General features: G+C 54.8%; 2 protein-coding genes across 2 annotated transcripts; one reads left to right on the top strand and one right to left on the bottom strand.

Annotated features, from left to right (window-relative positions):
• Positions 1-1,618: 1,618 nt before the first annotated feature.
• On the bottom strand, positions 1,619-7,105 carry CD19 (CD19 molecule; the record flags this gene model as incomplete). Its single annotated transcript, XM_082671268.1, has 14 exons — positions 1,619-1,707; positions 1,810-1,902; positions 2,481-2,537; positions 2,637-2,696; positions 2,801-2,869; positions 2,952-3,056; positions 3,179-3,292; positions 3,680-3,768; positions 4,092-4,140; positions 4,410-4,520; positions 5,549-5,842; positions 5,952-6,155; positions 6,478-6,765; positions 7,015-7,105. The coding sequence occupies 14 exons, from the start codon at positions 7,103-7,105 to the stop codon at positions 1,619-1,621; spliced, it is 1,713 nt and encodes a 570-aa protein (XP_082527394.1).
• A 5,127-nt stretch (positions 7,106-12,232) lies between these two features.
• Positions 12,233-23,783, top strand: RABEP2 (rabaptin, RAB GTPase binding effector protein 2). The gene is made up of 14 exons (XM_082669749.1): positions 12,233-12,308; positions 12,812-13,021; positions 15,071-15,228; positions 17,732-17,842; positions 18,138-18,485; positions 19,418-19,513; positions 19,598-19,696; positions 20,900-21,055; positions 21,873-22,050; positions 22,201-22,212; positions 22,305-22,360; positions 22,457-22,510; positions 22,603-22,719; positions 23,161-23,783. The coding sequence occupies exons 1-14, from the start codon at positions 12,248-12,250 to the stop codon at positions 23,260-23,262; spliced, it is 1,758 nt and encodes a 585-aa protein (XP_082525875.1). The 5' UTR covers positions 12,233-12,247; the 3' UTR covers positions 23,263-23,783.
• Positions 23,784-23,816: the final 33 nt, after the last annotated feature.

Here is a 23,816-nt window from a genome sequence, read left to right as displayed (position 1 = left end):
GCCTGGCACATCATGATGGCGTTAATACAGTTAAAGTAAGTTTTAAAGGTTCCGAGATAAAGAAGGAAGAGAGTCTCAAAAACGAACACAGGACATTATGAAGAAAGAACAGGTACATTAAGAAAAGGAATTCTAGGGCTTCCCTGGTGGCGCAGTGGTTGAGAGTCCGCCTGCCGATGCAGGGGACACGGCTTCATGTCCCGGTCCAGGAGGATCCCACGTGCCGCGGAGTGGCTGGGCCCGTGAGCCACGGCCGCTGGGCCTGCGCGTCCGGAGCCTGTGCTCCGCAACGGGAGAGGCCACAACAGTGAGAGGCCCGCGTACCGCAAAAAAAAAAAAAAAAAAAAGGAATTCTAGAAATAAAAATATAGGTACTGAAAAAGTCTAGACCATCTTACAGAGAGCGTTGAAACTTCTGGAGGAGAGGGACTAGGTTTCAGATGCCAGTCCTGGGTTTCAGAAGAGCACTGGAGCTGGGGAGACCAGGCAGAAGACACCAAGACTATCAATGACTGAGTCCACCTTTGCCTGAGACAGGCAGGAATTTGGGAGTGGTAGAGCTTGCTACATAATGGTTTCAGGGCCTGGAGACTTTTAGCTCTGAAGTCTTTGTGTTTGTGGTTTATATCATAGGCAGTTTACCAGGCAGTAGGCACCATGGCTAGAACAGCAGCCAGATTTCTGGATTCAGCTCTGTGAAGTGCTACTCGCATGACTTGGCCTCTCTAACCCTCAGTTTTCCATCTACACAACTGCACCTAGGAAGAGAGAGTGTCAAGAATGATATAGGGTCTGGAATTAGATGGCCAGAGTTCAAGTCCTGACCCCAACATTTATTAACTAGGTAAGTCTTGGGCATGTAATTTAGGGTCTCTGCCTCAGTCTCCTCATCTATGAAACAGGGTTGTTTGTGAAGATAAAATGAGCTAATATATATAAACATACACACACTTAAAATATACATAAAATACTTTGATACAATCCTGGCACATAACAGATGATTAATGCCTTCATTGATGTTAGAACATAGTAGATGCTCAATAAATGGCAGTGATGACTGCCAATTCCTGGATTGCTTCGTCTTCACTGGGCGCCACAAATACAACTGCTGAATGAACAATGACCGAATGACTGGCTGGCGGGAATGGCAGGCAAGTGAGGGAGATGAGTGCAGGTCAATCCCCAGGTGGGAAAAGGCCCTGTGGTTCCGGAGATGCAGTTCTCCCTCCTCCGCTGGATTCAAGAAGGGATGGGAATACACGCATCCTCACCTTCCCTTCCCCTCCCACACAAGGGCACTATGTCACAGGATTGGAAGAGCTCACTGAGTTTATTTGGGGAGTGCAAAGGGGGCCGAAGTTTCGCTTGTGTACACTGTGTGTGTACACAGATACACGCGTCCTGAGTAACACTGCTCCAGAGGCTGGCGCCATCTGCTGGGGGCCCCAGATTTCAGAGTCAGGTGTGGATCTCAGGGGCCTGAGGAGGCCCATGCTACGCAGAAGAAATGGTAATGGGGAGCAGTCCAGGAGCCAGCACCCCACTTCCATCCCTATTCATCTCCCTCCTTCTTTCCCATCCTTGGAGGGCAGTTCCCAGCTCACCTGAAGGGAATCACCTAGTTGCTCCAGGTGCCCATGTGGCCCCCTCCTCCCCATGCTGGTTCTGGTCCATCGGGATTATCCATATTCTCATAAGAGTCTGCATCTGGTCAGGACCAGGAAGGAGTAAGATATAAGTGGAGCTGAAAGTCAGCTGGGAGGGAGGAAGCCTCAGAGGACAATGGGAGACAGCAGGAGAAGCACCCACCTTCTTCATGACTGGGACCAGGCTGGGCTTGAACAAAGCGGAGCTGGGGGACTGCATACAGGATCCCTCTCATATCCTCATAGGACTGGGACCCTGCTTGGCCAGGGGATGGAGAGTTGGAAGCCTGGGAGCCATGCTGGGGGCTTGGGGAAGGGAAGTGCAGCCTAAGATACTGAGGGAGTCTTAGGGGCAGAGGAAAGTGGAAGGCTTGAACAATATTGTACTAAGAAGGAGTGACAGGGTTAGCATCAGATTCCGGGCCCTTGTTTGTTGTAGGGTTTGATCATGTGTGGTTAGATTATGGTAGTGGTCAGAGAAAAAGTGAAGAACGGAATTGGAAGGAGTCAAAGTCAGAGTTGTGAGGAGGTTGTAGAGAGAGCTCGGGTCAAAGGTGAGGCCTGCATTGTGGCTGAGGTGAGCTGGAGGTCAAAGTCCAGGCTGGAACTGGATTGGGGTTGGGGCTGATGTTGATGATGAGGGACGGGGTGAATACTGGGCGTCAGGATGGACATTGGGGTCAGTGTTGAGGTTAGAGTTAAGAGTCAAATCTAAGGTCAGGATTGGGTTTGGGTTTGGGGTCAGAACCAAGGTCAAGGTCGGGCCTGACATTAGAGCCGAGGCCACATCAACCCAATCTGGACAAAGACAGGCAGGTCCCAAGCACTTCTCACCAAGGGAGGTTGCCTCCCTGCTGGGGTCCCAGGCTGACCCATGGGGGCTCAGGAAGTCTGGAGAAGGAAGAGGGAAGTCACTCCCGGCCTTCGCGTCACACACACCACCACCACCACCCATCCACCCCGCAGGAATGTGACCATCCTCACACACACCTGTTGTCCTGGCAACTGGCTGGGCCAGTTCTTCATCCTCATTCTCGTAAGATTCAGCTGCTGCCAAAAAAAGAGAACTCCAGGGACCACTCCGGCCCTGTAGGGGATCCACAGCCCTGTGGGTTCTCCCAAGTCTGTGAGGCCCCACGAGTACCCCAGATTACCGTTGGAGAAGGAGTCTTCATCCTCAGGACCCAGGACCCCTTCCTCAGGGTTCTCATAGCCGCTGCCATCTGGTGGAGAAGGAGGGGGATCCAGGGAGGGCTCACAGCCCGCCCCAGCTGAGAAGGTGAGGATGAGGGAGAGCAGTCTTACCCTGGGAGAGCTGGTCCTGCCCAAGGTTGGAGTCGTTCTCGTAGAACTCGGAGCCCTCCTCACTGTCCGGCTCCTCATAGGCCTCCCCTTCCTCTTCTTCTGGGCCTGGGGTTTGGGGATGGGGGTGGGAACCGGGTCACGGGCCCCCTCCTCCAGGCCCCAGTCCACTATTCCTGCCACAGACCGCTCCAACACCTCCCACGTGAGTAACCATCCCCCTCAATCACCGGTCCCTGGTGGGCTCCGGGACTCCGAGGCTCTGGCCTCCTGGACGTCGCTGCGCGGATTTCCGTAGGGCGGCACGGTGGCTCCCAGGCCCGCAGCCCACCGCAGGGCGCGTCCTGGCGGGTGAGAGGAGACGGGGGCGGTCAGGGCTACGGGCAGAGGATGCTTCAGGGCCTGCTGGAGGACTCCGGGTCTAGGTACCCAGCCTTGAGCCAGCAGGGCGGGATCTAAATCTAGAGGCGTGGCCTGAAGTCTCGGGCGAGGTTCTGGGGTCAGAACCGGACTTCAGGTGCCGCGTCTGGGGACGGGGATACGAGTTCTGGGGGCGGGCCTTGGTCCTGGGGGCGGGGCTCAAGTCTGGGCGGGACTCCGCACCTCGGGGCGGGCTCTTTTCTGAAGGCGGAGCTCCGAGCTCGGGAAGGCTAGGAGCTCAGGGGTCTAGAAGGATGAGGAAAGTGGGTGGGGCTCTAGCTCTGGGTCAGGGACCTGGCGGTGCCTCCTACCCGTGCCTGAGTGGGGAGTGGAGAGGGAGAGCATGTTCCCGTACTGGTTCTGGGCCCCGTTTCCCGGGGGAGGCGTCACTTTGAAGAACCTGGCGGAGGAAGGGGAATTGCACTGTGAGGCCAGGTCTGGAGGGGACTGGAGGGGACACTCAAGATTCAGGCTAGACCCTCAGAGGTTAAAATGTGGTCACTTGTTATGAGCACCTCTGTTCTGCCACAGCCTACAGAGGGGTCTGCGCTCACTCGAAGGGGGACTTCACAGAGGAGGTAGCTTTGGTGCTGGGCTTTGAAGGTTGGGCAGTATTTCAACCATAGAGATGGAGAAAAAACACCCCGAGCAGAGGAAACAGCAAGTGCAAAGCATAAGGTGAAAGTGCAGGAGTGGGAGCCTGGAGAGCACTGGCATCATTACCTTCTAGTGGGATCTGTCATTCGCTTTCTTTTCCTCCTCAGGATCAGGGCTGGGGGGAGTTAAGGGGAATGATCAGAGGAGGGACTCAAGAGTGAAGATTTGGGGGATGCTGGGGAAGTCACTTGGAGGAGATGGGATTTCAAATTCCAAAGAGCTCGGGTAGTTTGGGGGAGGGGTAGAAAAGGAGTGGGGGCAGGATTCTGAGGTCTGTGGGGGAGGTGTGGGATGAGAAACAGATGGTTGTCAGACTGGCCAGTGTGGCCTCTCCTGAGGAGGGAGGGGTAAGTTTGGGAAGACCAGCTGGGGGACAAGACTCACCTCTTCGAAGATGAAGAAAGCCCACCAGGGAAGCCAGGCAGAAGATCAGATAAACTAAAGTCACAACAGGGACTATCCAGCCACCAGTCTCCAGTAGCCAATGCCATACTGCTAGGGGGAAGGAGCTATGAGATGAAGACCCCGGGCTGGCATCTTGCTGTCCAGCCTCAATACCTCAAAGGGCCCTAAGTCTGGGGGGCCGGGGCAAGACACAGATCCTCAACGTCCCAAGCTACAGGGAGGGCTCTCCTCCCTCCCGCTGAGGACCCGGAGCCTGGCACGGAGCCTGGAGTGGCATCTGTTAAGCAAACCATGAACAAACTATGACTATAGTCAGACACAATGTTAGGATTAAGGGGAGCATAATTATCAGCTTCCTGCTGCAGTTAAGGACAGCCATGGTCAACGTAAAGGGCAAAGTCAAGTTCACAAGGTTAGAGGTGAGATGCGGCAATGTGCTGCCGAGGTCGAGTTTGGAGGGAAAGTTCAGGATGAGTTTGAGAACTGTGGTTGCAGTAGCATGGTAGGATTGAAAGAAGGGAGACAGAATGGGCAGAACATTACGGCCAATTTGGTGGACAGGGGAGGAAAAGGAAGGATGCCCAGGTTGCTGGCTTGGGCACACGGGCAGGTGGTAGTGTCCTTCACTTCTAGGGCCACCTAGAAGACTGTGCTTGAGGAAGATATCGAGTTTGATTTTGTACATGTTGCAATGTCCATGGACATCAAATGGCAATGCCACGAGTTGGCTGGCTGTGGGGTGTATGGAGCTGAGTCACCAAGGCATGGTGGCCTAAGGAGCCATGGGAGTAAAGGAGGTCAAACAAGAAGAGTGTGTAATCAAGGGCGAGAAAGTGTAGACAGGGATAAGAAGAGGGCTCAAGGCTCCAACAGTGAGGAATGAGGGAGGAAGGAAGCCTCTCCCAAAGTTGATGGGAAGAAACAACCAGTGGCAAAAGACCCAGAAAAGTAGTGTCTTGGAAGCAAGGGAGGAAAAAGTTGGGGTCAGTGTTCAGTGTAGAGGTTGGGGTTCGGGATGAGGCTGCTACTAGCCCTCAGGTTGGGGAACCAAGGTTGCCGGGCTTCCGGTTCTTCCCAGTAGCCCCACTCAGATGCCCCACAATTGGGAGAAACTCTACCTGACTGGGCAGTGACCTTCAGCTGCATCTGGGTGGTCACGTTGCCATGGTTACAGTGATAGATGCCAGCATCTTGAGCTGTGGTCTCGGGCAGCAACAGAACAGCCTTTCCCCCGAGGGTGCCCATGACCCACATCTCTCTGAGTTGGGCATCCTCACTCAGGTTTAGGCTCAGCAATTTGATCCTAGGCTTCTTGGGACGCACATGGATCCAGGAGATGGGACCTCTGGCCAGTGAGGTACGGGATGCCCCACAGGACAGCGAGAGTGTGGAGCCAGGGGCCACCGTGAGGTCTGGGGCAAGGAGAGCCAAGGCTAGGGAAGTGTAGTCCTTGGGGTCTCCTCCCCTGCCCACCATCCAGTTCCCATCCCACCACTTCCTGGCATCTCCCCAGCACCTTACCATGGTTGTTGCTCTGGTTCAAAGTGCCGTTAGGTGGGGCACAGGCAGAGTCTGTGTGTAAGATCTTAGGGTTGTTCTTGGCCCACACATAGACCTGGGACCTTGTGGGGTGACGAGAAGAGGGCCTGGGGCCCTTTGAGGACCTGTTCCGCAGGCCACAGCTTGGGTCATTTAGGTCTGAAGCATTCCACCGGAACAGTTCTCCTGGGAAGATACCCAGAACCAGATACAGAGACATCTAGGAGAGGCAGAGAGATACGGAGACCCAGAAAGGCAGAGGCAAAGACCCAGAGAGAGACAGAGAAACAGCGACTCAGAGAAAAGAGTGAAAGACAAATACAGAGCGCGCAGTGCTGACGTCACAAAGCCACAGCAGTTTTTAGAAGCCACCTAAAACTGGCTCCCAGCTTGTCCCTCGGACCCTCCAGCCCCTCCCTCCAGATCCATTTCAGCTGCTGGACCTCCTCCATCTACGGTGGGCCTCCCTCTTCTCATCCAGCCCTCCCTGCCCCAGCCCGGACCTCACCGCTGCCCTTCACGCTGACCGTCCAGCCAGGCTGCCAGGCTTGCTCAGAAAAGGGGCCTCGCTGGCACAGGTAGAAGCCCCCCATCTGGTCGGAGACATTGAAGATGAACAGCAAGGTTCCCTGGGGCTCCTTCAGGGTGCCCAGGGGCCCCACATGGATGCCCAGGCCTGGTAACCCTAGGCTCAGCTCTAAGAAGGGTGTTGATTGGGAGCCCCGAAACCAGGCCAGTTGCTCAGGGGGACCATCTGAGAGACCGTCAAGGCATGGCAGCACAGCATTGCCTCCCTCTGTGGAGAGAGAGAAGGATGGGGGTGGGGAGTGAGGAGCCCCTAGCCCCCTTCACTCCTCACACTGGGTTATAAAGCCAACGACCCCACCAGCTGGGAGTGGAAGAGTCCTCAGAGTCCTTGCAGTCGTCCCCTGAATTTTACAAGTAACAAAATGGAGGCTCAGAGAGGGTAAGTGACTTGGCCAAGGGCACCCAACCGGAACCCAGGTTTCCAGCCCTTCCATCCACCTCTGCCCTCCGGACATACCTTTAGCCTCCAGTAGGTGTGCTTCCTGGGGCCTGACTCCCATGGGGGTAAGGAACAGGTGGAGGAAGAAGAGGAGGAGAGGAGGTGGCATGGTGGCCAGACTCCCCGGGGCACCCAGCTTCGCCGCGCGGGGGATGCTGGGGCAGGCGGGGACCTGGTGGGCACTGAACCATGGGCGTCTGTGGGGGAGGACAGGCAGTCCCCCCGGAGAGGAAGGGGTGGTCATGCCTCAGGCCCTTTCTCCATGCACCCCTCCAGAGCCACAAAACTCGCCTCCTCCCTGCTACCGTGTTTTATTTTCATCACAGCACTTACCACCATGTGAGGTGATCTTATTTGCGTGTCTCCTTTCTTGGTGGATTTCTGTTTCCCCACTAGAAAGCCCCTTGTGGCAGAGACTTTGTCCTGTTCACAACTGTACACGCAGTGCCCCGGAACAGTGCTTGGCACGTTATTGTGTAGGCACCCAAGGAATATTTATTGAATGAGTGGGTCCAGGCTCCCTCCTTCTCCCCCTCCTCCCTCCTTCAACCTCAGGCTCTTAGTTCATTTCCCTTCACACACACACCCCCTTCATTCATTCAACCAACGTCTCTTGGGCCTTTCTCCACCTCCGTACAAGCAGCCCATCACACATACGGTGGGATCTGGCAGACCTGAGTGTGAATCCTCCACCTCCGCCACTTGGCTAAATGTCTTCATCTTTCTAAGCCTTAGTTTCTTTCTCTGTAAACTGGGGATAATAACCGTAGTCTCAAAATATTGTTTGTGCTTTCAGGTCCCTGGGGCCAGGATGACACCTCCACACTGTGGCAGTGTATGGCCTGTTCTTAATTGCTGCTAATTCGATGATGACCCCTGTCCCCGTTTCCCCAAAGCATCAGCTGGGCCAGAGTGACGTGTTACAGATGAGTGAAAGAGGAGTCCCTGCTTCCCTCAGAGATAAAGGGAGCCGAGCTGCAGTGCTGCATTGGGCTTCTCGGCCTCCAAGATCTCCTCCCACTTCCAGAATCCAGACATAACTTTGCATGTTCCCCTTCCCGGGAGAAAACCAACTGTCAGAAAGGGAGACACATTGCCCCCTCGCCCTTCTTCCCCTGAGATGGATCCTGGCTTTTCCTCATCCTGCTCTACAGTGCCCGGTAGACAAGTGCTATATTGAGTACAGACCTTGTTAAGACTTGTCCTGTAGCTTGGTATTACAGATGTGCTATTCGTGCAGTAAGGTGAAGGCTGTCTGCCCAGAGAAATTCATAATTTATATAAGAAAATAAATTTCATAAATTAAAAAATGTATATATATTGTTTGTGGAGATTAAACAGGATGATATACATACGGCACTTGTAGCTTAGCACAGCACATAGCAAGCGCTCTCAGTTCGTGAGAGACAGTGTCCATTAATAGCTAAGGATTCAAGCCATTCTGCTACTGGGGCTCCTTTGCAGCGGTGCTGAGGAATGACTGACGCTTAATGCCCCTTTGTCTCCCAGTTCTTCCCCAGGAAGCCCCTGCTTCAGTTATGGAAGGAACCCATTTAGAAGTGGGAAAATTGAGCCCCCCCCCCACACACAAAGGCAGGGTGTTGCCTGAGATCACACATTGGGCTGGTGGTACAACTGGGCACCAGAACCCAGGCGTCCTGACTCTTAAATCTGTTCTTCTGACACACACCCCTCCATGTCTCTCTCTCTCTCTCTCTCTCTCTCTCTCCCCCCCACCCCACCCCACCCCACCCCCTCCATGTGAATCTCTGTGTCTGTCACTGCTGCAGTCACCGAGGGAAAAGGGCCAGGGACCCAGGAGACCTGCTTTCTCAGTTGCTGGTTCCCAGGCCTGTCTCACTGGGCTGTGGCTTCCTGTTTGCCTTAGGCAAACCCCAGGGGACCCTCCAGCTGGCAGGGCCCCCACCTCCCTTTGGGGGGGTTGGGGTGGCTGGGGAGGGGGGAAGAACATGGAGCCAGTGAGGGGGCAGGACCCCATCTGCCTTTCCTTCAACAGAATCTCTCTCATCCCTTCACTAGCTTCCCAGCTGCCTCACACGTAGTCTTCTTGCTAGAGCATGCCAGCTCCCTGCTTAGAAGGTTCCAGAGACTGTTATCTGCCTAAAATAAATATTCCAAAGGCCTGAGGGAGGCTGCCCGTGACTACATTTCCTACCTCAACTCTCCGCCACTCTGCCCCTGACTCAGGGCCTTTGCACTTGCTGCCCTTCTTCCTGGATCTACTCTCTGCTCTTCACTCCACTGGCTCCTTTCCATTGCTCAACTCTCAGTTCAAACATTCCTTCCTCAGAGAGGCCTTTCCTGACACCCCAGGTACTTTGAAATTAACCTCACACGCCTGTTTTATTTCCTTCCCAGCATTTGCCCCAGTCCCAAAGTTCGATTGTTTATTTTTTAGTCTTCTCATTAGCCACCTGCCCTAGATTATTCATTGTGCTACAACAGGGCTCTTTACTGCCTGGTTCACTGGCATCCAGTAGGTGCTCAATAAGTGTTTGTTGTATAAAGGAAGGAAGTTAGTTATGGTTTCCGAAGGGGAAATGAACGGGGGGGGGGGAATAAATTAGGAGTATGCGATTAACAGATACAAATTACTATACATAAAATAGATAAGCAACAAGGATTTAGTGTATAACACAGGAAACTATCTTCAATATCTTGTAATAACCTATAATGGAAAAAAATCTGAAAAAAATATATATATACACAACCGAATCACTCTGCTGTACCCTGAAACTAACATAATATTGTAAATCAACTAAAATAAATAAATAAATAAAAAGGGGAAGGAAGTTAGGAAGAGTGACAGGAAACTTTTTCTCTTTCCCCCATGTACTCAGTCACCAAAGCTAGTTCATTTTCTATCCTCAATATTTCTAGAGTCAATTTTCTCCTATTTTGGACTCTTCTCAACCAGAACCATTTCAACAGCTTCTTTTGTGGGCTCTCTGTCCTCTACTTCCTTTACTTCCCACCCACATTCCTCACATTCCTCACAGAGAGTGTTTCCTTGGAATTAGCCCTGTGCTTCCCCTGCTCAACAGCCTTCAATGACTCCCAGGGTCTCGGGTTAAAATCCAAGCCTGATAGTTGACCGGAACCTTATTTACAGGCATCATTTCATGCCCTTCCCAAGAAACCCTGCCACATATACAGGGAGTCTGGACTCTATTCTGAGGGCAAGAAGCTCTTGGGGATTTATAATCTAGGAGTTGACCTGGTCAGATTTGCATTTTCTAAAACTACCCAGGCTGCAGTGGGGTGGGGGAGGGGAGGGGGTTGGAGGGAGGCCAGAGAGATCAGTAAGGAAAGTGTTCATTCACTCATTCACCAAATATTTATTTATTACTGTTTATTTACCCGGCACTGTGCTAGGTGCTGGGAAAATAACAGGGTACAAGAAAATGTTCCTAATCTCATGGAGCTCTGATTCAAGTCTTGGGGGCCGCAGAAGGCTAAAGGGGGTAATAAACATGTTAACCAGTAAACAATTGGTTAACCAATTGTTAATAAATAATAAATAAGTTAACCAATAAACAATTTCAGGTGGTGAGAAGTCTCTAACGCGATCTAATGGTGGACAGGTGATAGAAGTGGCTACTTTAGATAGGGTGGTCAGGGAAGGCATCACTGAGAAGGTGACTTCGGAGCCAAGACCTGGGGTGGGGAAAAGCTTGATGTGTTCAGGTAAGGTCATGTTTAGTTTTCAGCGGCCATGGCTCACGGGCCCAGCCGCTCCGCGGCATGTGCGATCCTCCCGGACCGGGGCACGAACCCGCGTCCCCTGCATCGGCAGGCGGACTCCCAACCACTGCACCACCAGGGAAGCCCGGTCATGTTTAGTTTCGTAAGAAATTGTCGTACCCTTTTCCACAGTAGCTATACCGTTTTACATTCCCATCCGGAATATATGAGAAACTCAGTTTCTCCATCTATTCACCAGCATTTGGTATTATCACTCTTTAAATTTTAGCTGTCCTGGTAGGTGTGCAAGTAGGAAATCTGCACTTCCCTAATGGCTAATGATGTTGAATATCTTCTTTCATGCACATATTTGCCATCTGCGACATCAATGAAATGTCTATTCCTGTCCTTCGCCCATTTTTAAATGAGACATGACCTGTTTTACAAAGATCACTCTTAATTGCTTTGAGAATTAACTAAAGGGGCCAAATGGCAACACAGGGGGAGCCTCTGGCTGCGTGGAAGTTCAGGAAAGAGATGATGGGGACTGGGGCTGGGTGGGGCTAGTGATGGTGGGACTGGGGCTAGGTGTCAGAGCTGAAGATGAAGAAAAAGGGACCCGTTCTGGAATATTCAGTCTTTTGGAGGTAGAGCTTACAGGACTTGCAGGAGGACACGAAGAACCAAGGACTTGCAGGCTCCTGGAATGTACTTTCCAGAGGGAGAAACGGGTTTGGGAGAAAGGCAATCAAGGCTCTAGACTGAAGTTTGAGTTACCTGTCACCGTCCAAGGGGAGAAATCAGGTCGGCTGTTGGAGGGGAGAGGTCACAGATAATGAGAGCTTGACCTAGGGCAGCGGCCAACAGAGGAAAGGAGGGATTTGAGAGGCACTGGGAGGTGGAGGGAGGATTAGCAGGAAGCGGTGACCGGCTGAATATCAAAGTGGGGATGGGGACTTGGAAGTTTCTGACTTCTACGACTGACTACGCGGGGACCCAGGCGCCCAGAAAAGTGAAGTCGACCCATTAGCCCTGCCCCGAGGACGCTCCACGAAAGCGGAGGTGCAAGGAGGCCAGACCACAATTCGCTGTAACGTGAGCCTAGCTCAGGCGGAAGGGCGGCCAGGAACCGATCAAAGGGGTCAGCTCCGAGGCTTGGGAGAGACCGCGAGAGCTTCGCCCTCCGTAGGCTGAGGCAGTGGGCGTCCCGGAGGACGTGTAATTTGAGCAAAGCTTCCAAGGTCACGCGGAGACGCCCAAAGGCCTTTGACGAAAGAACTACTTCGTGGTTTGAACGGCAGGCGTCCTTCTCGAGCATCGCTGCCCAACAAAGAAGGCGGGGAGGGGCGGGACCTGGGGCCGCGGCCGGGAGTCCACTCGGAAGTCTTCGGCCGAGTCTCGGCCACCCCTCCCCAACTCCGGCCTCAGCCTCGAGCCCAGGGCCGATCCGGAAACAGCCGAGCGGATCCGGAAACAGCCGAGAGGACCCGGAAGCGGTGAGCGCGGTCACCAGGGAGTGCGGGAACCCGCCGTTTGAGCGGAGGCGATGGCAGCACCTGCGCCGGCGGCCGCGGGCGAGGATGCCCGGCGGCGGCAGCCGGAGGCCGGTATGTGAGGATGCGTCCGTGCACGCGAGGGGCGGCGAGGCCGGAGGCGGGGCCGAGCTTGGCGTCGGTGGGTGGGGGGTGGTGCGGGGAGCCTGGAGAAAGGGGCGGGACCACGCCGCCGGTGTGTGTGGGGGGGAGACGGAGGGGGCGTGGTCTAGCGATTCAAGGGAGAGGGCCAGTGGCAGGTTAGAGGTGGGGCCTAGTGTGGGAGGGGAGGAGCCAGGTGGACAAGGGGCGAGCCACTAAAAGGGAGGGGTCGTGTCAGAGAAAAGAGGGGATTGGGTGAACCGAGGGAGGAAGAGGCGGGGCTCTAGGCAACAGTAGGCAGAGCTAGGTGAGGAGGAGTCGGGGAAGGCGAGGGGCCAGGTGAGGGGGGCGGGGCTAGGTAAAGGTGCAGGGACCTTGGCTGCTGTACTAAGTTGCAGAAGTTGAGGATTTGATGCCCTGGGAATATTGGGAATCCGAGAGTGATGAGAAAAGAGGCTGATCCCTGTCCTTCACAGCGCTGGACCCCCAGACTCCGGAGGGGACAAAAGTTGAGGCCGAGTCAGGGGAGCTCGACCGGCTTCGGGCTGAGCTGGCAGGCGCCCTGGCAGAAATGGAAACCATGAAGGCTGTGGCCGAGGTGAGCGAGAGCACGAAGGCCGAGGCTGTGGCTGCAGTGCAGCGGCAATGCCAAGAGGAGGTGGCCTCGCTGCAGGCCATCCTGAAAGGTGAGGCAGGCACTCCTCCCAGACTCCCTCAGCCCCATAAGGGGGAGTACATGACAAGAAAGGGGTCAGCGGGCATAACCTACACCTATGGGGTAGGTTAGCAGGGCTGCCTAGCGCAGGGCAGACCCAGGGACTCAGAGGGAGACGCGCCCTTTTCTAATTTGCATAGCGGCGTTGCCTGCGCTAGCAGCAGCTCTGTCAGTTCCAGCTAAGTTTAGCTCGGAGCTGCTACCTGTTCCCTGGCCCCATGTCGTGTCATTTCTTGTCCCTCACTGATGACTGATCAACCCTGAAAGTGAGCAGCTTCTCAGTTCCCTGAGAACTCGTTTGAGCCTCTGGCCTTCAGACTCGGCCCTGGGCCTAGTCTCTGTAAGTCTCATCATCTGGTTTCCCTTCTTCCCCAAACACCCCTGCATCTGCGCACAACCTCCCCGCAACCCCGCCCCACATGCACCGACTTCTTCCCCTCTCATCCTCTGTACTTGGGACGCATCAGCTCCCCTTATCCCAGATCCCCCAGCTTCTTTTCCTCCATTCCCCTTCTCCTGTAGTCCAAGGCCAGAGTCTCTGCAATAGCTCCCAGTTGCATCCCACCCCTTTGCTTCCACGGCCACTGCTGTAGCAAAGCTCTCGTCAACTTCCCCGGACTGTTGTCCCAGCCTTCTTACAAGTCTCCCTCTATAATCTGGCCTTGACATTGACTTCCAGAGTAAACTTCCTACAGTTCCCGTCCCACCATGTCATTTCCCTTTCTAACAGCTGCTCCTGGCTCCAGACTTCTCTGGGGCCATGGTTCCCCACATTTCAGGCATCCATGTACCATCTGTGCAACATGGTTGTCCTTGTATGACTTACCCTGTCATCTACTTAATATTGTTCTTTAAATAGATCCACTTTTAAAAAACCTATATACATTTATTTTAAAGGGAACTTCCTGTCCCTGTAAGAAACTGTGTCCTAAATAATAATAATAGTAATAATAATTACAATAACTAACATTTATTGAGTGCCAGGCACTGAGCTAAATGCTTTATGAGTATTTAATCTTCATAATAATCTCTATGAGTAAGGAACTATTATCCATCTCCATTTTACAGAGGAAGCTCTGAGGCCCAGAGAGGTTAGATAACTTGCCTAAGGTCATACAGATAGAAAGGAGATTTGAACCCAGGCAGTCTGGCAACAGAACCCTTACTTCTAATGTTAGTATGTGTTAAAATAAATAACTATGCAAATGAAAAATGACCATGTTCCGCCCAGCATCCGCTTACCTCCCACTGACATGTAGGATAAATCCCAAACTCCTTGGCATGGCATTCAAGGCCTTAGGAGCCATTCACGGCCACCCTCTTCACCCTTCCCAGCATCTCCTCCTACATCTTCACTCCAGTTTTTCCAATGTGTCCACCATGCCCCAGCCACACCATCCACCTTCCCACCTGTGAGCCTTTGCTCCTGTTACTTAATGTGTCCTTTCCATCCTTTACCACTTGCTGGTGTCTCTCCTGGCCTGGCAGGTAGAGTGAGGGGCTCTTTCCTCTGGGATCCGCAAGCCCAGGAGTGGTCCTTTCATGAGCTCTCCTCACACTGCTTTGTAACTATTTCCACGGCTGTCTTCCTCACTGGACTGTGGGCTCCTGGTGTCAGGGTTTGTGTTTGATTAATTTCTCTATTTCCAGAGCCCAGCTCAGAGTCTGGTCCAGAGTGAATATTTATGACTCTTACTAGATTTTGATTGTTATCGGTATGTATTAATAGCAACAGATAGCCTATCTTTAGCATTTATTATGTACCAGGAAGAGGGCTGAACCCCTTCCAGATATCACGTCATTTGATCCTGTAACAAGCCAGTGGGATAATCATTGGCCGAGGACATTATACAGAGAGGCGAACTGATTGCCCAGGACCATCCCACCACAAAGTCCACTGTCATCACTGCTATGGTAAATTGCCTTGCAGAGAGCGGCAGTGATGGAGCGCCCCCCGCTCGCCCCGAGGTATGGCTAGTGCACTGACCCTCCCTCTCCTCTGCCCTTCCTGTCTCGCCAGACTCCATCAGCAGCTATGAAGCCCAGATCACGTCTCTGAAGCAGGAGCGGCAGCAGCAGCAGCAGGACTGTGAGGAGAAGGAGCGGGAGCTGGGGCGCCTGAAGCAGCTGCTGTCCAGGGCTCACCCCCTGGACTCCTTGGAGAAGCAGATGGAAAAGGTTGGGGTTGGGATAGCCTACCCGCCCCCTCCTCAGGGATGTGGAAATGTGTTGAAGCAGCCAAAGGTGACCGTGGGGCAGAGGGATTATCCGTGTCCCACTGCCACATCACTGGGAGCAGGGCCCCCAGTGGTAATTCTAGGCATAACATACACGAGCCCTGTGCTCAGCACGGTCCTGGCTTGCCACTTACTAGTGGGATGGCCAGGTGTGTTTACCCCTCAAATTAAGAAAAGTCATGTAGGGAATTCCCTGGCGGTCCAGTGGTTGGGACTTGTGCTTTCACTGCAGGGGCCCGGGTTCGATCCCTGGTCGGGGAACTAAAATCCCGCAAGCCACGTGGCGCAGCCAAAAAAAAGAAAAAAGTCATGTCGTGTAGAGGGGAGGGAGCTAGCATTTAAGGATGCCTCTCATGCACTCGGCATTGCAATACCTGCTTGACGGATTCAAGTCTCCCCAGTCTTTCCCCTAAAAGAGGGACCCATTAGATCCATTTAACAGATGAGTAAGGTGAGGCTCAGAGAAGTTTAGTAATTCTCCCCAGGTTATGCACATAGAAAGGAGCAGATCTGGGATTTTAAAATCTAGGCAGTCTGGTTCTAAAGCTTTGCTCTTAATCTCTGTGGTATATTGCCTCCATTATTCTTGTCATGAACAATTGTAGGAAGCACATATTACCAAACTCTTCATCTTTCAGAGCAAATTCACATCTTCCCTCATTTGATTCACACAGCTGCCCTGTGAGGTAGGTACTTACCTCACTTTATACGTGAGGAAACTGCGACTCAGGCAGATGGAGTAAGTTGCCTGGTTAGAAGGACACAGATTAAAATAGGAGCCCAAGAAAGGAAGGTTCCAACCCACAGTTTGCCAGCAGAGGCTGCTACTTACTTGCATTCAGAGTGTTCCTCCGGGAGCGGTTACACAGGGTGGTGAAGGAGAGGACTCCGGTGAATTAAGGCTACCTGGTACGGCGCAAGGAGCCACAGGCCCAGAGTCGGGAAGTTCCAGTCCTGGCCTTGCATGCATCTACGACGTGGGCATCTGCAGAGCATGCAGGCTTACCTTACCTGTTGCCACTGTGCACACAAGAGATTTGGAGGGTTAGACTGAACTTGTCTGAGATGGGTTTTTGAGTGATTCACGAGGTAGAAATGGCATGACTTGGAAGAGGATGGATGACTGGCAGATTTCTGCCTTGGATAGCTCGGTGGATAGCAGTGTCATTCTCGCCAATCTAGCGCTTATGGGAGGAGAAACGGCATCATGAGTTGGTTCAGATTTGGCTGTACTTGGACAGAGGAGCCTGTGCAACATCCAAGTGGAGGTGTCCAGAGGCTGTTGGCTGTGCAAGTTCGACAGGATCCCAAACCTGAAAAGACTGAAAAGAAGTGGCCAGAAATATGCCAGTAATGGGAATATGGGAAGACATATTGATTAGGACAAAGTTTGAAAGCCCAAATAACAGTGGCTTAAATAAGATAGAAATCTGTTTTTCTTAGAACCAGAGGTAGACATTCCAGGACTTATGTGGCAGCTCAACAAGTCAATAGGAACCCAGGCTTCTCCTATGTTGCTGTTTTGCCATAGGTAGCTTACTGCCTCATGGTCCAAGATGACTGCTTGAGCACCAGCCATCACATCCACATTTTAGCCAGCAAGAAGAAGGAGGAGTAAAGAAAAGCATACCCTCTCCCTTTGAGGAGTTGTCCTGGAAGTTGCACCTGACACATATGCCTACATCTCATAGCTAGAACTTAATCATATGGCCATGCTTAGTTATAGGGAAGCTGAGAAATGTAGATGGTATTCTAGAATTTAGGTCATGAGCCCAACTAAAAATGTGACGTTCTATGATAAAACGGGATACATGATGTTGGGAAAGAAATGTATGTCACTCTACAAGTGGGCAACAGGAAGGTAGTTGTGACTTTGGCTCTGTACCATGTGACCTGGGGCAAGTCATGTAAGCTCTCAGAGCCTCTGTGTTCCTCTCTCTAAAATGGGGGTGGGGATTTCCCTGGTGGCGCAGTGGTTAAGAATCCGCCTGCCAATGCAGGGGACACGGGTTTGAGCCCCGGTCCAGGAGGATCCCACATGCTGCAGAGCATTGAAGCCCGTGCTCCACAACTACTGAGTCTGCGCCCTAGAGCCCGCGAGCCACAATTACTGAGCCCACGTGCCGCAACTGCTGAAGCCTGCGCGCCTAGAGCCCGTGCTCCACAACAAGAGAAGCCACTGCAATGAGAAGCCTGTGCACCGCAACAAAGAGTAGCCCCCGCTCGCCGCAACAAGAGAAAGCCTGCGCGCAGCAACGAAGACCCAACACAGCCAAAAATAAATAAATAAAATATTTAAAAAGTAAATAAATAAAGTGGGGGTGGACGGTGCCTGCTTGGGAGAATTATAAGAGCTGATGTGCTTGGAGGGAAAGCTCTGAACAGTCCTGAGGGTCCTGCAGTCGGGAGAGGGGGACAGTCACTGCCCAACCCCCCTTCCTCAGGCCCACGAGGACTCGGAGAAGCTGCGGGAGATCGTGTTGCCCATGGAGCAGGAGATTGAGGAGCTGAAGGCGAAATTGCTGAGGGCAGAGGAGCTGATCCAAGAGATCCAGGTGGGGCTTCCCTGGTGGCGCAGTGGTTGAGAGTCCGCCTGCCGATGCAGGGGACACGGGTTCGTGCCCCGGTCCGGGAAGATCCCACATGCCGCGGAGCGGCTGGGCCCGTGAGCCGTGGCCGCTGAGCCTGTGCTCGGCAATGGGAGAGGCCACAACAATGAGAGGCCCACATACCGCAAAAAAAAAAAAAAAAAAAAAGATCCAGGTGAGGGGTTGGCCAGGGGGCGCTGAGAGAAGAAGCGGCGCCGTAGGACCCTGGCCCCCCAGCCTCTTCCCTGCCCCCTCTCCCTAGAGACGTCCCCGGCATCCCCCTTCCCTGCACGGCTCCTCGGAGTTGCTCCTGTCCCGGGACCCATCTCCACCACTGGAGCCTCTTGAGGAGCTGAGTGGAGACGGGGGTGCGGCGGCCGAGGCCTTCGCCCACAACTGTGATGACAGCGCCTCCATCTCCTCCTTCTCCCTCGGCGGTGGAGCCAGCGGCAGTGCCTCCCTGCCCCGCACCCGCCATGGCCTGAGCCCCGAGCAGGAGGAGACAGCCTCTCTGGTGTCCACGGGCACCCTGGTCCCTGAGGGCATCTACCTGCCCCCTCCTGGTTACCAGCTCGTCCCAGACAACCAGTGGGAGCAGCTGCAGGTGGAGGTGAGTGGAGTGGGTGGAGTGGGCAGCCGACGTGCACGCATCCGTTTCTTGCTTCAGGTACTTACTGAGCACCTACTATGTCCAGGCCCTGAGCTAGAGCTGGGGATCCTGCAGTGAAGAAGAAACTTCCCACCCTCTTGGAGCTTCCTCTAGTGAGGGAGCCAGGCCCAAACATGCACATGGGCACATGAGGAAGACAGTGTCACTGGGTGAGACACCCAGAACAAGACTTAATAGGGTAATGGGGTAGAGACTGGCAATGCAGGAGACCATCCTGGCTGGAAAGTGAGGTGCTTTTTGAAGATTGGGGACCTAAGGAACTGCAGTTTCCAAGGCCCAGAGGACGGACAGACCACGGTGTGTCTGAGGAGCAGGAAGGCCACAGAGGAGGGGAAGAGAGATGAGGTCAGAAAGGCAGGCAGGGGTCACAGGAGGTCGGCCTTGGCCTTGGGGCCAGCCATGGAGTTTGCATCTTAGAGGAGAAGCTGCAGGAAGCCTCTGTGGTGTGTCAGGCAGGGAGAAGCCTTCTCTGCTCCAGGCCTTTATCAGGTCACTGGGGCCTCTGGGTGGGAAAGGACTGCAGTTGGGGGAGGGGGCAACGGGAGAAGCAGGGTAGTGACCGGTTGGGAGGGCGATGCTTGACATAGTTTAGAGAAAGGTGGTGACTGGGACCAGGAGATGGCAGCAGAGGTGGAGAGAAATGGGTGGATTTGGAATCCACTTTGGAGGCCACCGGGCAGGGACTGCTGGTGGGTTGGACCTGGGGAGTGGAGGACTTAGAAGAGTCAGCATCCGTTCCTGGGCCTTTGCCTTGAACGACTGGGTGAAAGATGGCACTGCCCACCGAGGTGCAGGGAGCAAGGCGTGAGAGGTCTGGCGAGGAGGGAAGGCCTCCCCTTGGCGGCTGGGGCTGAGGCCGGCGTCTGTGGCAGGGGCGGCAGCTGCAGAAGGACCTGGAGAGCATCAGCCGGGAGCGGGATGAGCTGCAAGAGGGCCTGAGACGGAGTAACGAGGACTGCGCTAAGCAGGTGGGTTCAGCCTCTGCTCCGCAGGGCCTCCGCTCCCTGCCTCCTCCTGGCCTGGCCTCACCCTTGCCCTCCTTCCACCCACAGATGCAGGTGCTCCTGGCCCAGGTCCAGAACTCAGAGCAGCTGCTGCGGACCTTGCAGGGGACCGTGAGCCAGGCCCAGGAGCGGGTTCAGCTGCAGATGGTGAGGGCTGGGGGCCGGGACGGGAGGGAGAGGAGTGGGACGGGAATTGGTTGAGGGAGCCACGTGGAAGGTTGAGGCACCTGTCCTTCCTCGCCCCCTGCCCCCCCCCCCACCAGCTGCTCTGGCTTTGCCCTGGAGTTGGTGCCAGGAGGGTAAAAGGGTTTCAAGGGCACCTGGTACTGATTCAGAAGAACCCACCACGCACTCACTGTGATCTTGAGCTAATCCCACAAGCCCAGAGCCTCAGCCTTGATGCCTTGAAATTGAGATAATGGGTCCTAGCTTACAGAGTTGTGAGAATGAGAAGCAGGGATTGCAAAATCGGATACTTCCTGAGACCAGACAGGAGAGGCAGATGATTGAACTGGGCCACGTGTGAGGCAGGAAGGAGTAGCAGGGCAAACCAAGAGACCCTGTAAAGGGAGCTAGTGCCCCTTGACTCGCTGCCCATGGTGTGTGGGAGTGCAGGCTTGATGCTGCCTGGTTTTCTCATTTGTTGGGAGAAGCCAGAGATCCGGATGTTTGTGTGTAGTCTCCCAGTTTTTAATGTTGTACTTGTTGAAGGTTTTTTTGTTTGTTTGTTTGTTTTACGATACACGGGCCTCTCACTGTTGTGGCCTCTCCTGTTCTCCCGTTACGGAGCACAGGCTCCGGACGTACAGGCTCAGCGGCCATGGCTCACGGGCCCAGCCACTCCGCGGCATGTGGGATCCTCCCGGACCAAGGCACGAACTCGCGTTCCCTGCATCGGCAGGCGGACTCTCAACCCCTGCGCCACCAGGGAAGCCCCTTGTTTAAGGTTTAAAAACACCCATATGGACCAAATAAAACACCCGATGTGGCCTGTGGCTGCCACTGTGTGACCTCCAAGTCATTGAGGATGGTGTAGAAAGAGCTTGAGGGAGTTCCCTGGCGGTCCATTGGTTAAGACTCCACGCTCCCACTGCAGGGGGCTCAGGTTCGATCCCTGGTCAGGGAACTAAGATCTCGTGAGCCACGTGGTGTGGCCAGGAAAAAAAAAAAAGAGCTTGGGAGCCAAAGACGCTTACTAAAGGGTGTTTCTTTCTTTCTCAGCCTAGAAGGAGGGCGTGGGCTTCCTGGCTCTCATTCCTGACCACTGGGAGGAGTGTTCAGGCTTTGGCCTCACGGGAGACTGGAGACCCCCTGTCCCCTCATCGCCTCGTCCTAACTGTCCATCCCCAGGCAGAGCTGGCTACCTCGCACAAGTGCCTGAGCCACGAGGTAAAGCGACTGACTGAGGAAAACCAAGGGCTCCGGGCTGAGCAGCCGCCGTCTTCAGCCCCCCGGGGCCTGGAGCAGGATGAGGGCCAGGAGGAGTCGCTGCCCGGCTCGCTGCTGGTAAGGCGGGGGACAGGCCCTTCCTCTCCACGCACAGCAAAGCATTGGCCTGGGGCCACGGGAGTCGGGGACGCACCCAGGCTGCTGTGTATTAGCTGCGTCACCACGGCCAACTCACTCAGCTTTTCTAAGGCTCAGTTTCCTCCTCTGCCAAATGGGACCACACCCCCCTCCCAGCATCAGCACAGAGAGAAAACGAGTTAACAGAATGCTTGATGCAAAGGAAGCAGTAATTTGGCTTGTTATTTTTAAGTGACATGAGATCCACAAAATTGAATTCATCATAATCTTTGGTTCATAACAAGCTGTCATCATTGATCTGTGTGTGGCCTCTGCTGATTGAATTTATTAAAAATATGAACATCAGCCGGAACCCTTGCCCACCTTGAGAACTGTAACTGACATCGCCTTACATGCGCCCCGCCCCGTGGTCCTTGGCTCTGTTCCTGCTGTCCTGAGCTTTATCATTCCCTTGCCCTTCTCTGGGATCCTTTTTATTACATATACACGTCTGCCTAAACCGTGGAGTGCTAATTTTAGTTGTTTTTAGTTATAAAAACTCAGAATCTTGCTCTGGGTAGTCTCCTGGAGCTTTCACTCAGCACCGCTCCTGAGGTCCTCCACCCCGGGTTGTGCTGTGGGAAAACATTCACTGCCGTCCCAGGGTATTTGTCCACTCTCCCCGTGATGGGTGTTCGGGTTGTTTCCTCTGTTATGTTTTCTTCCTTCTTTCCTTCCTTTCCCCTCCCCACAATCCCCTTCTAGCTGCTGGCCCCCGGCCGGCCCCGCACCCAGCCCGTGACTTGCATCCTTCCAGGAGCTGCGGCAGCTGGTGCGCCGCACTCAGCAGGAGGCGCGGGCCCACCAGCAGGCCCAGGAGCACGAGGCCGAGCGGCTGCGGATTGAGATCGTGACCCTGCGGGAGGCGCTGGAGGAAGAGACGGCGGCGAGGGCCAGCCTGGAGGGGCAGCTGAGGGGGCAGCGGGAGGAGACAGGTGAGGGAGGAGGCAGCGAGCCACCCCACCCTCGCTCCCCAGGAGGCTGAGTCCCCACCCCCTCGGGGACTGCCTGGGCACCAGGAGGGGAGAGAGGACGCAGTGCGAGAATGATGAGCTTTGACCTCTCTTTCTTTCCTTCCCGCACAGAGGTGTTAGAGGGTGAGTATGGGCTGGAGCCTGTGCTGGGCCGGGCGGGGCGGGGAAGGAGAGAGGTTGTGGGCCTGACGCCTTGCCCCTGCCTGACTTCCCAGCCTCCCTGTGCAGCCTGAGGATGGAGATGGAGCGGGTCCAGCAGGAGCAGAGCAAGGTGAGGCAGGACCCGGGCCAGGCCGGGATGGCGGAGGAGGGTGGCAGCGTGGAGAGGACCCTCACCAGCCCCTGCTGCCCTTTATGTCTCCCTTAGGCCAGGCAGCAGGAAGTCCTGAGGCAGCCACTGGGCTCGGGCCGCACAGAAGAGGTGAGGATCGGGGGCGATATTGAAGGGGTTACCCTGTCCAGACATCCTGTTTCTTCAGCCCAGGGCCCTAGCTCTGCGTCCTGTGCCCCTAGGCCCAGCTCACAGACCTCCTCTCGGAACAGAGGGCAAAGATGCTGCGGCTGCAGGCTGAGCTGGAGACCAGTGAGCAAGTGCAGAGGGATTTCGTACGACTGTCCCAGGCCTTGCAGGTATGGCGTACCCCCTCCCCACCAGACTGGCATGACTCCAGGTGACTTGTCCTCCGTCTTGCAAGGATAGTCTCCCAGTTAGAAGAGTCCTCTCCCTCCCTCTGGGGCTGGCATGGTCCTTTCCTCTGAGCTAGTGCTCAAAAAACGTTGAAGATCTTGTGCTTCCATCTTTGTCGGTGGTGCGAAGCCCGTGGCCCAGGGCCTGGCACGCCGACGTGCCCCGTGCTCATCACGTCACTTCCACCTGCCCCTGCCAACCCTTCCTCAGGCTGCTCTCTTAGGATCCATTTCTTCCCTTGAACCATTTTCACTGGGGGTTGGGAGAGGTGAGGTACACGGGTACACTGGTCCCGTGCTCTTGCCCCTCAGGGGGCTGGCCGATGGGGTGGAGGCTGCACTTTCCCACCAAGGGCCCTCTGCCTCCCTCGCCGGCCCCCACAGGTGCGCCTGGAACGGATCCGCCAGGCAGAGAGTCTGGAGCAGGTGCGCAGCATCATGGACGAGGCGCCCCTCAGGGACATCGGGGACATCAAGGACACCTGAGGGGCCAGCACCACCCACCCTGGGGGGAGACCGTCTTTCTCCACTCCTGAACCGTGAGGCCGAGGCTTTGGGGGGTCTCAGGATGGAGTCTTCACCCTCTCCAAGCCTGGGGTTGAGGTGACGGGGCCACCGCTGCCCTGTCCCTCCAGCGCCTCCTCCCAGGGGCGGCTGGGTCTTCTGCTTCCAAAGATGACACCTGGGTGAGGGTCCCAACCCCCTCTGGAAACCAGAGGGGCAGGCTCAGCCCTGTGGCTTTCTGGCTGCCATGCTGCCTCCTGGGCTCCAAGCCTCCCGCCCCCACCCCCACCCAGCCTAACAGCCATGCCTGTTACCTCCGTCCCCTTCCCCAGGCACAGCCGAGCTGTGAGTGGTGGCCGGGAGCCCTGGGTTGTGTCCCCGGGTCCCTCCACACACGCGCCCTGGGACAGGTGGCTGCTTCCTGGACTGCATGACACTAAGATGCTTGTCCCCAGGGGCCCGAACCAGGCCCCAAGGTGTGCACAGAGACAAGGCCAGATTTTTCTGTCATTTATTTTCAATAAATAAGCAGCTCA

Source organism: Grampus griseus (assembly GCF_964374135.1).
Source record: "Grampus griseus genome assembly, chromosome: 14".
NCBI classification, from domain to species: domain Eukaryota; kingdom Metazoa; phylum Chordata; class Mammalia; order Artiodactyla; family Delphinidae; genus Grampus; species Grampus griseus.
Note: the sequence above shows the minus strand (reverse complement) of the source record. Positions and strands in the feature narration are given on the sequence as shown.